Source organism: Miscanthus floridulus, chromosome 12 (assembly GCF_019320115.1).
Source record: "Miscanthus floridulus cultivar M001 chromosome 12, ASM1932011v1, whole genome shotgun sequence".
NCBI lineage: Eukaryota > Viridiplantae > Streptophyta > Magnoliopsida > Poales > Poaceae > Miscanthus > Miscanthus floridulus.
Window position 1 is genome coordinate 60,480,984 of NC_089591.1, and position 14,428 is coordinate 60,495,411.

The 14,428-nt window shown below is 45.1% G+C and overlaps 1 protein-coding gene across 1 annotated transcript; it reads left to right on the plus strand.

The window, feature by feature from the left end:
- Nucleotides 1-2,589: 2,589 nt before the first annotated feature.
- LOC136496708 (salutaridine reductase-like) lies at nt 2,590-4,537 on the plus strand. The gene is made up of 5 exons (XM_066492453.1): nt 2,590-2,805; nt 2,890-3,133; nt 3,225-3,299; nt 3,514-3,708; nt 3,855-4,537. The coding sequence occupies exons 1-5, from the start codon at nt 2,771-2,773 to the stop codon at nt 4,233-4,235; spliced, it is 930 nt and encodes a 309-aa protein (XP_066348550.1). The 5' UTR covers nt 2,590-2,770; the 3' UTR covers nt 4,236-4,537.
- The last annotated feature ends 9,891 nt before the right edge of the window (nt 4,538-14,428 follow it).

Below are 14,428 nucleotides of genomic sequence, written 5' to 3' on the forward strand. Positions count from 1 at the left end.
TGTCTTGATCTTCTCCACCTTGATCACATGACTCAATGTCATGTCTCATGTGCAATGAGCTCCTTCATCATCACATGTGTGAGCTTTGCAACATCTCCAAGCTATTTTCACCTTTATGGCATATGTTGCTCACGCATATATACTTGTGGACTAATCACCTGTATATCTCACATAAACATAATTAGTCCACCTAAATTGTCACTCAATTACCAAAACCACACAAGGACCTTTCACCGGGTATCTAGCGTCGTACCCAAATAAGAGGTATTGGGTGAAGGAGTTTGAGACCAGGGGCCTGCAGATACGCAGGAGTTGTTCAACCACCACCATTCGAAGCTACGTAATGTCATAGAAAGAACATTTGGGGCAGTGAAAGTGAAGTGGCAGATGTTGAAAGGCGTACCCCACTATCCGAGGGTCAAGCAAACCCAGATAATCATTGCTCTTTGTGGACTGCACAACTACGTGCATGAGATGGAGGGTCAGCAGCAACTACGACGGTTCAGGCAGCCGACAGACCTTGGCCCTTTGACTCAAGTGGCAGCTATGGTGTTGGGAGATCCTAATGACATGGAACATGTCCACGAGTGAATAACATATGGACTTGGACTAATTGGGAAGACAAGGTTAGCGAAACAATTTCAGTTTGTGGAATGTTATCTGTTAAGTCATGTATTTGTCATCCTGGCTACCTAGTTTGGCTCTAATGAAGCTAGTTTCACATGTAGGTGAAGTAGTTGCGTACAAGGTGACGCAGGTCCAGTAGTAGAATTTTGTTTGAGGTATTACTACTAAAATCTTTGTCCAATATCTATGCTTCCTTAGTGTTTTTTGTAATATGACAAGTGGATACACAAGGTGATGCACATTGACACACTTAAAATTAACTGCATTTTGTTTTAGCAGTAACAACATGATGCCGACACATAAGACGGGTCAGTACCTGTACAAGGCTATATTTTGTAGGTTGAGTGTCACATGCACATATTCTGCACAGAGTTGTTGCATTATCAAAGAGAGTTCAAATGGTTTGTTTCTTGTCTTGTTAGTTATGGTAGGGATAGATGGAGATGATTGAGGCAAGTTGGTTTAGAAGGGTTTATTTCAGGGTGTTGTACTCTTGGCCCTTGGGAAAAAATCTGAAAGTGTGGGCTGTACGAAATTGTCAGTTCTTTTTTGTGGTTACTTACTCATAATAGCTTAATAGATAAGTGACCGCCGATAAGGTTGCACTATGATTCAGCTGCACCCTGCCTGCTTTGCTATTTGCGAACTAACTGAGATGATCAACCACCTGGTCACTTTGTGTTTTTTTGCATGAGAATACCGGTCTAGCAGTAACAACATGAACTTGTTGTTACCATGGTGTGTAGTAATTTCCCAGCAGGATCACTACACTGACTGGATTGTTTTGTTTATTTGTGAAGTACTGCAGAGTAGCAATATGTTGGTTTGAGTTCGCTTTAACCATTTCAAAACCCTTAGAATTGGTACCTTGAACTCTAGATACAAGCGGTGTACTGATTTGTACTTATGTTTTTCATTTCCTTCAGACATGTTATTCCAGAGCATAGCTGGTGGGTTCGTTCCTTGCTGCGTCGATGGACCAAGGGAAAGCTCGATCAGCGCTGGAACGACAAGGCATAGCATTCCTTTGTGGCTTATAAGCTAGACTGGTCACTTGTGCTCATGTATGTCATGGATTTGTGTGAAATTATGGCCAGCAGCAGCTTGATCAATGGTTAGGATTTTTTTTTGTTTGACCATGTATCTGAATCTGCCTATGTACATGGCTGTTTAATTGTTATGTAGCACAATCAGCCTTCAGGTTGTGCTGTTTGAATTTCAAATTGAAATGCATTTAATGTTGTTGTGGGGCCATTTTTTTGAATTCACTTCCTTGCTGATTCAGTCGGCTGAACGTGCAACTGTTGGCTGGAATGAGGAACTGTGCTGTCCGTTCAGCTCCAGCAGGTTTCAGATAAGTTCTTGACCAGCCGAACAAGCCCATGGTACGCATGTTTCATTTGGGAGTACTTTGGAGCATACTGATGCATTGTCTTTTTGACTTCTCTAGGGGTGAAGGTGAACATGTTCACAAGCAGAAAATAGGTGAGAAGTTACATGGTCAGTTCTTGTTTGTTTGCCTTCAGAAATTGGTTGAAATTGGATTCAGAATCAAGATGTAGTGCTTCTGAGTTGTTGAATATACTCGAGCAAATTGTTGGGTACTCACCAATCTTATATCATGTAAAAGAGCTTCTCATATATACAGATGTCCAGCTTCACTCTACATGAAAATTTAAATTGCTACTCATCTTAATGACCACTAGTGTCATTTCAATTCGGAATATTCAGAGCTATGTCAGGCTTTCCTGCGTTCTGTCTTGGGAACATTGTTTTCATGCTTTTGGTTCTGCATGCTTCAGTGCTTACCTTTTTTTGTTATTGGTTCTGAATGATGGCGGCAGCTGACAGCTGGTGCTGACAGCTGCGATCTGATGATGCCACCTTGATTTGTCCCAAATGAAGAAAAAAAATTAAAAAAACAAGGGACTTGTCCTGTCATCTCTTTTAAACATGCCCAATGTGAACCAGCAATCTGAACTCGGCCACTTGTGGTTCCACTGTCACAATATTAAAGAGTATAAAGTTGAGAGGTACTAGTACATATATCCTCAACTTATTTTAGCTTGTTGATAAGACCTACGCATACATACAGCACCAGCCACCAGGTTGACCAGAGAAGCAGAGCTCGTGGTGCGCGCTCATGGAGGGAGCCATCTCTACTTTCCCAAGCGCAAGGTATGCACTTCACTCTTGACATGTACTTGTCTCGCTACGATCTGATCTGTGCTACAGAGTCATCACGGTTGCATGATTTGCTAGGATTGCTGTGGTCACCGGCGGAAACAAAGGTATTGGGCTAGAGGTGTGCCGGCAGCTGGCCAAGAATGGCATCACCGTTGTGTTAACAGCTAGGGACGAAACGAGGGGCGCGGCTGCCGTCGAGGAGCTCAGAGAGCAGGGCCTTTCCGATGTCATGTTCCACCAGCTAGACATCACAGATGCATCGAGCATTGCTAGGCTAGCCGATTTCTTGAAGACCCGTTTTGGGAGGCTAGACATTCTGGTAAGCCTTCTTTCCAAGTTTTCAAGGTTTGCTGTGTCAGGTATGGTGATGCTGCATGATTGCTTGATGAAGGTACTCTGTTTGTACGTAGATAAATAATGCTGCATTTGGTGGCGTCGAATACGCCCGGGATCCTGCTGATGGTTCAGTAACAAGCGAAGAAGAGGTGAGCTCGATCTACATCTTCAGCTAATCGTAGGTATTAGTTGGTTGAGTGTATAGTCATACAACCTTTTAAGTGTGCTCTGCTCGATGGTTCGATGGAGCAGGCAGCAACCTGCACATCTGGATCGGAGCAACGTAGAAGAACTACATGTGCTTTCTGAACATTTTGCTCGTAGGCTAAACTGAACAAGTTTGTTTGTTGATGCGTGTGGTAGTTAAGTGGCATGGATAGGGATCAGAGGCTTGAATGGTTGTGGAGAAATACCAGGGAGACTTATGACGCCGCAAAGAAAGGCCTGCAGACAAACTACTACGGCACGAAGCATGTGATCGAAGCGTTACTGCCTCTGCTCCAAGCATCCTCTGATGGAAGAATTGTTAACGTCTCTTCCGACTTTGGGCTCCTTAGGGTAACTTCTTTTGATCATTCGCTGCTCCAAATTCTGATCCAATCCCAACACATTATGTTTATGTAGTACAAGACATCTTATATTTTGTACTATTTGAAAAGAGATGAGCTGAAACGGGGAAAAAAATCTTGCGATTGCAAATGCAGTTTTTCAGAAACGAGGAGCTGAAGCAAGAGCTGTACAACGTTGACAAGCTAACCGAGGAGAGGCTGGACGAGCTGCTGGACATGTTCCTGAAAGACTTTGAGGCCGGCGAGGTTGACGAGCGTGGGTGGCCAGCAGCCTTTGCGGCGTACAAGGTGGCCAAGGTGGCCATGAACGCGTACTCGAGGATCCTGGCGGCAAAGCAACCGGCGCTGCGCGTCAACTGCGTTCATCCTGGCTACATCAAGACTGATATAACCTTACACTCCGGGCTCCTGACGCCCGAGGAAGGCGCGGGCAACGTGGTGAAGGTGGCGCTGCTGCCGCAAGGCGGGGTCACCGGCGCCTTCTTTGAAGACGGCGAGGAGGCGTCGTTCGTGTGAAGTGATATGCGGACCCGCATTCAGAAAAGATGGAAATGGTGATGATGTGCATTAATTCTCAGCTGCATGCCTGCATACAGTCTGAATTTTAAACTACTATACTACCCGTCTCCGGTTAAGAACAATGGATGAATCCCATATAGGGTTAATAACGGGATTATTAATATCCCGTCTCCAGAAACATTTTAGTTTGGATTTTTCAAGGCATGGGAAATCACTTGCGTAGCGTTGCGTTTGCTTCGGCATGGCGTCACTGCTCGCCTCAGAACAGATCAGCTCCGTGACAGCTACCTACGTTTAGATCACTTTGTTAATTGCTTATTATGCAGATATTCGGTGGGGCTTGGCTCCGCGTCCCCATCAGACGTGCACCACGTGAACGTCCTCGTCACTCGTCAGATTTTCTTTTTCTCTCTTTTATTATTAACGGAAAGGCCAGTGCCGGGACGTCCGGACGGACGGCGTATCCCGCGCCGCGCCAATGTCCATCCACGCGCTCGCCCCGTCTGGACACAGAACTGCCGCCCGCATCACACCATCCCCAGCGCCACCGAACTCCGGACGCAGAACCGCCGCCTGCATCACATCATGCCCCTGCCCCGCGTCCTATCCCCCTCCAGCGCCACCCAACTACGCGTCCAGGTCGAGCTCGAATTGCCACGCCAAGATGGAGGGAAGAGAAGGAGAGAAGGGAGAGGCGAGGAGAGGGCAACGCGTGAGGTAGGAGCCGGAGCCCTATGGCAAGCAGTTGTCCAGCGCCATCGTAATATATACAACACCATCTACTTTTGAAATATCTAGATTTAACATTTGCAACATATATCTGGAAACAGATAAAACACTTAACATACGTCTGAAACACTTGCAAAAACACTTAAAAGCCATTACAAAACATATGCAACATCCATATAAAACATTTGCAACATATGCGTGAAACATGTGCAACATCCAAATAAACACATTTGCAGCATACGACTGAAAAAATAGATGAAATATTTGAAACAGACGTTTGCAAAATGCGTGTATAGCCATTGCAATATATACAATATCTCGATCTACTTTTGCAAATCTATATGAAACACTTGCAACATACATCTGAAACATCTAAAACACTTAAAATATACGCTTGCAACATGTGATTTCAGCGTAACATCTCCTTGTTGTTTGGGAGAATGGAGGCTCATCGCATCTGGAGTTCACCGGAGGTAACGGCACTGACTGCGGGCCAGTGACGGCAGCGGCTGCACGACGCGATGGGGAGACAACGGCTGCACGACAAGAAGAGGGCGGGCGCGTGCCGCGTCCCCAACCCTTGCACTTAAAGCACCGCGGCCCCTTCTTCTTGTTGCCCCTCTTATCTTCCACACCACGATCACCCCTGACTAGGAAAGCATCACCAAAAGACTCCTCTGTTGCATTATTCTTCCTCCTTTGATCATGAGCAAGCAACGCAGCAACAATGTCCTCCACCTTGATGTCCTCCTTCCCATACGTCAGCGTAGTAACCAAGTGCTCATAAGACCTCGGCAACGAACACAGAAGAATAATAGCCATGTCTTCATCATCAATCTTCGCCTCGACCTTCACAAGATCAACAACCAATTGATTGTAGATGTTGATGTGCTCCGCAAGATCTGACCCCTCCTGCATCTTCAAGCCAAATAACTTCTGCTTCAGACACAGCTTCTGAGTCACCGTCTTGGACATGAACTGACTGGCCAACTTGTTCCAAATTTTCTTCGGCGAAGTTTCCTCCATGACATGGTACATGGTCTGATCAGAGAGACATATCCTGATAGTTGCACATGCCTGCGTCTGCATCTCCTCCCACTTGTCTTCATCTACCTTATCCGGCTTAATCCCGCTGAGCACCTTCAAGATACTATGTTGAGCCAATAGATCCTTCACTCTCGTCTGCCATAGCCCGAAGTTCCCGGTGCCATCAAACCGCGTCACCTCAAATTTGGATGCCATCGACGCCATCTGCCTGTTGCCACAGATTGCCGAAAAATCACGTACCTTATGTACGCCCACGTGCTCGCTCCACGCGCACCAAGCACGTCACCCACGCGGATTGTTCCTCGCTGCAGCACACGCTTCCCGCACGTGCTGTGATAAATCCGCCGTATGCTGCCGCCGCCGTACACCGCCTATGCACAGCCACGCCGCTTGCAAAGCCCCGTCGACTGTCCCATCGCTTGCACACGACGAAATCAACCAGCTTTGAGCGCCGCCCGCAGATCTCCAGCAACCGCCGCAAGCTCGAGTTCACGAACCACCAGCTTGATCTGTAATATCCCGTGAACTCTCCTTGATTTTATAGACCAGAACTCAGCAAAGTTCCGGAGATCACACGGGGCTTGTTAGAGTGCGCAGCGGAATCCGGCCCAGCTGGTTCCATGCAACACCGAAGGAGTTATTCTCATCATACACTGAGAAGGAAAATGATTTTGCTTACTTGGGAGCACGACATATAAGGCGGGGGCAGGCCTTACCTATCAGGCTAGTCTTTTGGGTTAAGTTAGGCCTAAGGTCTGGGTATGTTATGCGCTCCGGTGGACCTAGGCCCGGAGGGCACCGGCTCGTGGATATAGCGAGCTAGACCAGATTCCGCTGCGCACTCTAACTAGATGTGTGGCCTGGACGCAACGGATATCCATAGAGATTGAGTCGAGGAGGCGTACAGGAAGTCAGGAATAGATGCATGTGTACTTGTTAGAGTGCACGATTAGTTTCAGACCCAAACGGATCTATTAACTGTTGAACGTGGAAGCATAACCACCATAGAAGAAAATACGCAAATGTGGTAGAACCACCTAATTTAATGCCTCTCAGGAGTACTTATCTTTCATTAGACACTAAGTACTCAAGGGAGGACACCAAATTACGCAGTTCCGTCGAGCACACCCCAAGGGATAACCCGAAAATCCACATTTTCCATCAGAATCATAAATGAGAGAATAAAGCCTATATCATTATTAACCATTTCTTACATCATTTTTAATACAACATCAGAGTATAGTATTTATTGTTTATAATAGAGGAATATGATCATGTTATCAGAGTTATGAACAATTTAATTTAACGGCGGAATATAAACATGTGAACAGAGTTACAGCAAAAATAAACACCTATTCATAACATGATAAAGCATTGATATATAATTTATGATAACAGATTATAAAACATATATTTATAAAACAATTAGTGAGAGTTATAAATAAAACTATGATCGCAGCGTAAAGGAATCCTCTCTAAACCCACCAGAAGGAATTCACACCCAAGAGTCAGCTCTAGCATCCACCTGTCACCTACAACAGGGGAAAATAAAACCCTAAGTACTCAATTATACTCAGCAAGACTTACCTGACAGGAGGAAAGAAAAGACTCCAAGGATATACAAGGCTATCAGGCTTGTGGTTTATTACATCTGTAGAAAGCATTACTAAGCGTGCGTACTTATATTCACTTTTATTAGCAGTCAGCATTAGTTCATTAACTATCCATTCTATGTAAGCACATGTGCTAGTTTCAAGCAGGTGGTAAGCAATCAGAATTATTTTACCACCTTTCATCTTCTAGTTCTTACTACAGTGCTAGATTGTAGACAAGTCGTACCGAATCGTCGGTGATTCGCGAATCAATGTGCCCAGCTGGGTACTCCGAAATACATGCCCCGCTTGTACTCCAGGCACAAGCAGGACCAACCCATCACTATCCTGTCATGGGGTCCATGTCCCCGTCCAAACTTGGACTCCAAGCCCCCGCTCCTGAGTCCTGGACTCAGTGCGGTGCTTAGACCTCCACTATCCCCGCCTCCAATCAGTCGGTCCAGAAAGAGCCAGAACCCATGACAAGAGAGCAATGAGTCTTCCCGCGCCCATACACAAGTATGTGTTCAGGATAATAAGTCTGTGACCTGCCTAGAACCCAATGCAACGGCCGGTCCTTAACCGACACAGGCGGAACAAATGCCATCCGAGCCTCGCTCGAATGCCAAACCAAGTCCAGATCTAAAGTACCATTTCGCCCGGTCTCCAATTATCATTCATATACATTTCAGGTGATAATAATATAGTATCAACAATAATATATTTCCTATCTCTCGCGAGTGACAGGTAATCACTCGACTTCTACCGGAGTCCTGTAGCATAGCAATCTATACGATCATGTCATACTAGCAAGACTCATATATATATATATATATATGTAAGTGGGTTTCATTCAACTCCTTAAAACTTAATGCACAAACATAATATATAATGTAGAAAAGTAGGGATTATGCACCAGGGCTTGCCTGGGTAACATATAACCAAAAGTTAGTATTCCATCTTGGTGACATGATCTCCAAAAGTACCATCGCACCAGCAACTCCCGATGACTCCACGATCCATCGTCGTTCCTATTATGATATGTATTGATGCAAATGCAGAGATGGTGCAATCAATCAACAGACAACAACAATTCTTAAAATACGAGTGCACAAATCAAGCTAACAAGCTAACTCTAATGACTAATATATTAGCTAAGTATTAACTTCACTGAACAAAGCATCATTTTCATCAACAAGTACTACTTCTTACCAAATCAAGTCTCTTTTTTATTTATTAATGATTTAATATACTCGAAATTAGGGCACATTAACTACTCTAGTAAACTAATTATTATTGGGATACAAAAATTACAGAGAATACCTGATAACACTTCTAACCTACTATAAAATTTTAGAGCTAACACTATCACCGATTTATCACGGAAATTCCTACAAGTTTATGTCTTAACAATATTAAGCATGTTAAAATAATTAGAGCAACCCTAAAAAGATACAGAACCTATGTGAACAAAATACCCTATCAGATATATCATGATTTTAGAAACTTAACAAAATTGGTTTGGCATTTTTGTGAAGTTTCTACACTTTTTGGCGGATTTATGAAGTTTCTGCAAATAAGAAAAAGGAAATGAAATTTCCTCTAGGCACTGGGCCTACGCGGCCGGCCCGTAGCCATGGCGGCCCACGCGGACGCGCGGCCCAGGCAGGGCGGGGCACGCGCGTGGCCACATGTCGTGGCCCACGGCGCGACGAGCGCGGCCCAACGCGGTGCGGCGGCGGAGGCCGGCCTAGCGCGGACGAGCCTAGGTAAACAACACTTATGCAAAAAGGACCCTGCATTTACCTTAAACTAACTCGAGGTAAACAACACTTTGTGCTACTATTCATGAGTCACAGTTTTCACACCTAGCCCCCCGGAAACGCTTCTATTTACACTTTCTCACCTTTTCTCCCTCCTCACAAACAGAGCATGAGCAGGGGGGGCGGCCGGCGGTGATGTTCATGGAGTCACTCCTTCGATCGAAGGGCAGGGTGAAGGCAGGAGTTGGGCGTCCTGGTGAACGGGTGCCCAGCGGTGTCCGTGCAGAAGCCCCTGCCCATGACGAGGATGAGGCGGCCGTACTACGCGTTCAGCGAGATGGCGACGGCGACGGAGTAGCTCAGGCCGGGGCTGAGCACCTAGAGCGTCGACGGGTCCACGTTGCCGGAGACGTACACGATGAGATTGCAGTAGGTGGCGTTGCAGACAAATCCACCGCGGCCGGGGCATGGTTCGAAGAAGGAGACGAGCGCCGACAAGGTGGAGGCCGCGCTCTTGAACACTGGCCCCGCCGACATGGACGCCGTTGGGGGCACAAGTGTCAACATCCCAAGCGTAGGTGGCGCAGGTGGGGCTGGACGATGAATTCTAAGGAGACGTGGTTCTCGTGCACACCGTGAAGGTGTGGTTCCTATCCTTGAGCCCCGCGTAGCTCACCGCCTCCGCCGTCCCGTTGCTCCCACCAGATCCATCGCAGGGCGATGCCTGTGACAGAACCGCCCAATTTATACAAGATCAAGTACGGTTGTCCTCGCTAACACATTGACACACCTATACTTTCACTCATATAAACCCGGTAGTCCGCCGAGTGTCCCGAAAGACCTCGGTAAATCAACATCGCAACCAAGATCGCGTGATTAAGCAAATACACATCACATACACGGGGTTGCAGCGGAAATAATATTACAATTCGGTTCACAAATAAAAGTACCAGTTTGGGTTTCAAAACCGCTTAGTGAAAACAACATAGCTTTTAAATGATTACATTAATATAAGTTCCAAATATATTGCTAGCATAGTGACATCATCCGACAAAAGCATATAGATGAGAAGTAAGTATAGAATCACCGAGACCACCGGCAGTTAGCCACCATCATCAACAGGTCGAGAACATCACCTGCAACAAGGTGGGATAAACCCTGAGTACTCGAATGTACTCAGCCAGACTTACCCGTCTTAAACCAAAATAAAGCGACACCAAGGATTATGCATGGCTTTCTTTAGTGGGCTAGCTGACTTGTTTGTGAAAAGCATAAGCTATCATGAAGAAACCATTTTAAGTACTTTGCATCATCTTTATTATGACCTATCCATCTAGGTAAGCACCTGTACTATAGCAATCACTTGATTAACCAATAACATCCAGTTACCAATTTAGATTTAGCATATCCCATATCATCCAGATAACCATCCTTGTCCCATAATAATTACTACTGATGCCGTAACTCGAGTCAAGTGCTCACTATCCAGGAGCGATGAGCGATTCGAATCGATTCCTAACCAGCTGGTGATTTATTCCTTACACAAACCTCACTCACCCGCTAAAGTGAGGTATCGGTCACCGAGTCAACTATCCAGGAATCTCGAGTTTGCCAGGAACCAAATGTACCCGGGGGCCTGACCGACTGCACTTTGGTCTTATCTTCGCAGCCCCCGTGTCCTACCACACCTGCTCCGAGTACAGTGCGCTGCGGGCAATCTACTCGGCCTGAATAATCTCCCTAGCTTCGCGATCGAAAGGTACTTTATTCGGCCAGCTAAATGTAAGGCATGCATTCAACATGACTCGAGGCCCAACAAGGGTAGGTCCTTAATCGACACAGGCGGAAACTAACAGCACCCCAGAACCCTGTCTGGTTGCCTCCAACTTTTTCCGTCCGGTCTCCAATTATCCATCACACATGGTTAATTCCAGGATATCATTCTTTTCATAGCTAAATTCTTCCAGTAACCACCTATAAATGTAGGTGACCGGATATCACCGATCGCTACTGGTCGAAGCAAGGCTAAGCAGTTATTCGATCCCAACCTAGCAGGGTAATAAGGTAATAAGGTAGGCAAGTATAGTAATAAATGCATCAACGGTTTCAAGCAACTCCTACAACTTAATGCAACAATATATAACTCATATATAGAAAGAATTGCTTTTATAAAGTAGGAGACTTAGAATGCTTCGGGGCTTGCCTAGGATCCGACACAAGTCAGTTCAGTTAGCTTGCACCATCCTCAGGTTCGGCTCCAACATCATGTCCTTCACGTGGTTCATCTAGCGTACCTAAATGAGATGCAAGATGCATGTGTATGAATATAAAGAATGGTAATACAAGAGGCACCACATAAACATTCAAGACAAACACAAGATTATACAAGACATAGACACCAATAGCTATTTAACTAACCTCACACAACTAACTATAGAGAGCAAGCTATTCACATCAAACCAAACATCGAGATAGCAAGTACAACAAGCATGGCATATTAGTTTACTTACTGTTCTATTCAAATTACTTTAACTTGACAGGTTTAGACAACCTAATATACAATTGCTCATCTTCAGTTAAGGCTTGGCACCTGCAACTAACAAGTTATCTTAATTAGCCTAGCATCTAAATCATCACATCAACTCATATCAAGCAAACAAGTTATTCACGACAATCACAGAGTCAAGGCTGCAAACAGCAGCAGCTAATTTTACTCATAACAGGAGTTGTACTAATCCAAAGACATGCAACAAGACAATCTGGAAATCTTATGAAATTTTCTACAATTCATCTTTAATCCTCTTAGCATGATTCTCAAGTTAACTAAGTCAATTATACCCATTTACAGAAACTGGTCCACAATTGACAGAAAGCAGCCATTTCTGACACCCAACTTTAAACAGGCATAACTCACAAACCACAAGGCCAAATACCACCAACTTTTAACAGAAGCTAGATACATGAATTATCTACAACTTTGTTATTCTCATATTAAGATGATTTTATAGTTAGAAGGGTCAACTAATCCAATAATTGCATCTCTGTCCAAAACATAGACATAAACTGACATGCCACTTTAAACAGCTATAAATGGAGTTATACATGTCCAATAAATGTGGTTCTAGACTTTTTAGAAAGCTTAGAAAATTATAAACAACTTTGTTGTAAACACCTAAAGCTAATTCTACTACTAAGAAGGCCCCACAATAAGAACAAGGAAACCCTCTCTGGTTTTGGGCAGAAACAGCCATAGAGATTTAAGCAAGTATAACTCAAGATCTACTTAGCCAAAAATCATGATATTTAACTTTTTGGAAAGCTTAAGAAAAGTAACACAACTCATGTATTTTCACCAAGTCATGATTCATAACTTAACTGAGCCAATTAATTCAAACATGTAGAACTGTTCAGAGTAGAAGCAAAGCAATACAGGGCATTTGTTATTTTTATAACTCTTAAACTATACATCCTAAACTCCTGAAATTTTTACCAGACAACAACAATCACCTTAGTAGCACTCCACAAAATTTTCACATTTATTTGAGCATAAAAACTGTAGTTATGAAAAACACAAGACATGGCAAGTAACAGGAACCTAGCTGCATAGATCTATTTTTACAGCAAAATATTTAAACTAAAACATGCCACATTATAGATCTAATGCATAGACAATTTCTCAAAGATTCCAAAAAGTCCTCATTTTCGATTTTACAATTTTTTTATGAATTACTATGAATTTTCAAAGTGGAGCATTCAAATCTATAAAAACCAGAGAAAAGGAATGGAAATCTTGCATCGGGGTCCCTATGGAAAATATAAATCAAACATCAGCGAAGAGGTCCTCCTGAGCACTATTCACATGTGTCACAACTTCGCAGAAAGAACCTTCCCTTTTATTGAATTCGAGCGCGAAGCCCTTGATGGGATTTGGAGCAGAGGATGCGCCGGAGCTCGTCGTTTCCGACCGGAGGAGGCTCGTCAGCGGCGTAGGAATGGCGGTGGAGCACGAGCAGGGCTGCGCGCACTCGCCGGTGGCCTTGGCTCAGCCCGAGGTGGAGCATGGAGCCCTAGCCACGTGCGCTGGCGGCCTAGACCGAGCAGCACCGCGGTGAGGGCGCGCCGACGACGAGTGGCTTCAGGCGAGGGGTGCGGGAGTTGCGGCGCGAGGTGAGGGAGGTGGTGGTGCGGTCAATTTGGGTGGAGGGAGGCTGGAGACAAAGAAACAACGGCAACCAAATCTCGAGCTCGCGGCGGCAACCATGGCGGCCGCGTTCCAGAGCGCGTGCAGCACCAGAGAGCGAGGGAGGGAGAGTGGGGAGACGAGTGAGTGCTCGGGCAGCTCGGGCATTCGCATTTGGAGGCTCAGGGAGCAGGGCGGCGCGTGGCGCGGAGGTCGGACGCGCGGTGGCAATGAAGCGCGCGCTCTGCTGCATGGCTGCCACGGAGACAATTCAACGAACACGTGGCATGCGTCTCTGTGCTCGACTTAGGGTCCCTTTTTGGGCCATCTCTGCTCCGAACTGGGATATGGGCCTTGAAGCAAAATTATTCTCCTTCTAATGCTCTACAAACTTGATTCAGGGGCCATAGCCATTGGGGCAGCATATTAGTGGTTAATGACACTCCAAGACAGCATTGTCACTGCATTAACGACGATTAACCATTTCCTAAAAATTGATAGCCAAAATGAAGTCAACTGAGTGCCATCCTTATACATGCTCTTCGCCATCATGTACACTCCAACTTTTATCTTTGTACCGAATTGAGTTGCTTAACAAAATTTGGAGAACGCGAGACGCCAATGCCGATGTCCATGAATTTCTAGACTTAGAATATTTCTAAGTGCTGAAATCAGCAGTAATTCGATCTTGTGACCTCGATTTGACTTACTTCCAAGATGATCTAGCTCTTAGTCCAAAAACAAAGTTTGTTCTACATGATATGGACTACAACTTTCATTTAAGGTCCAACCTCAAAACTGGTATAGAACCTGCTGTTCTACTTTGACCAAAGTAGGATCACGATGAAGCTTAAATCATCCTTTTTGATCCATTGGAGC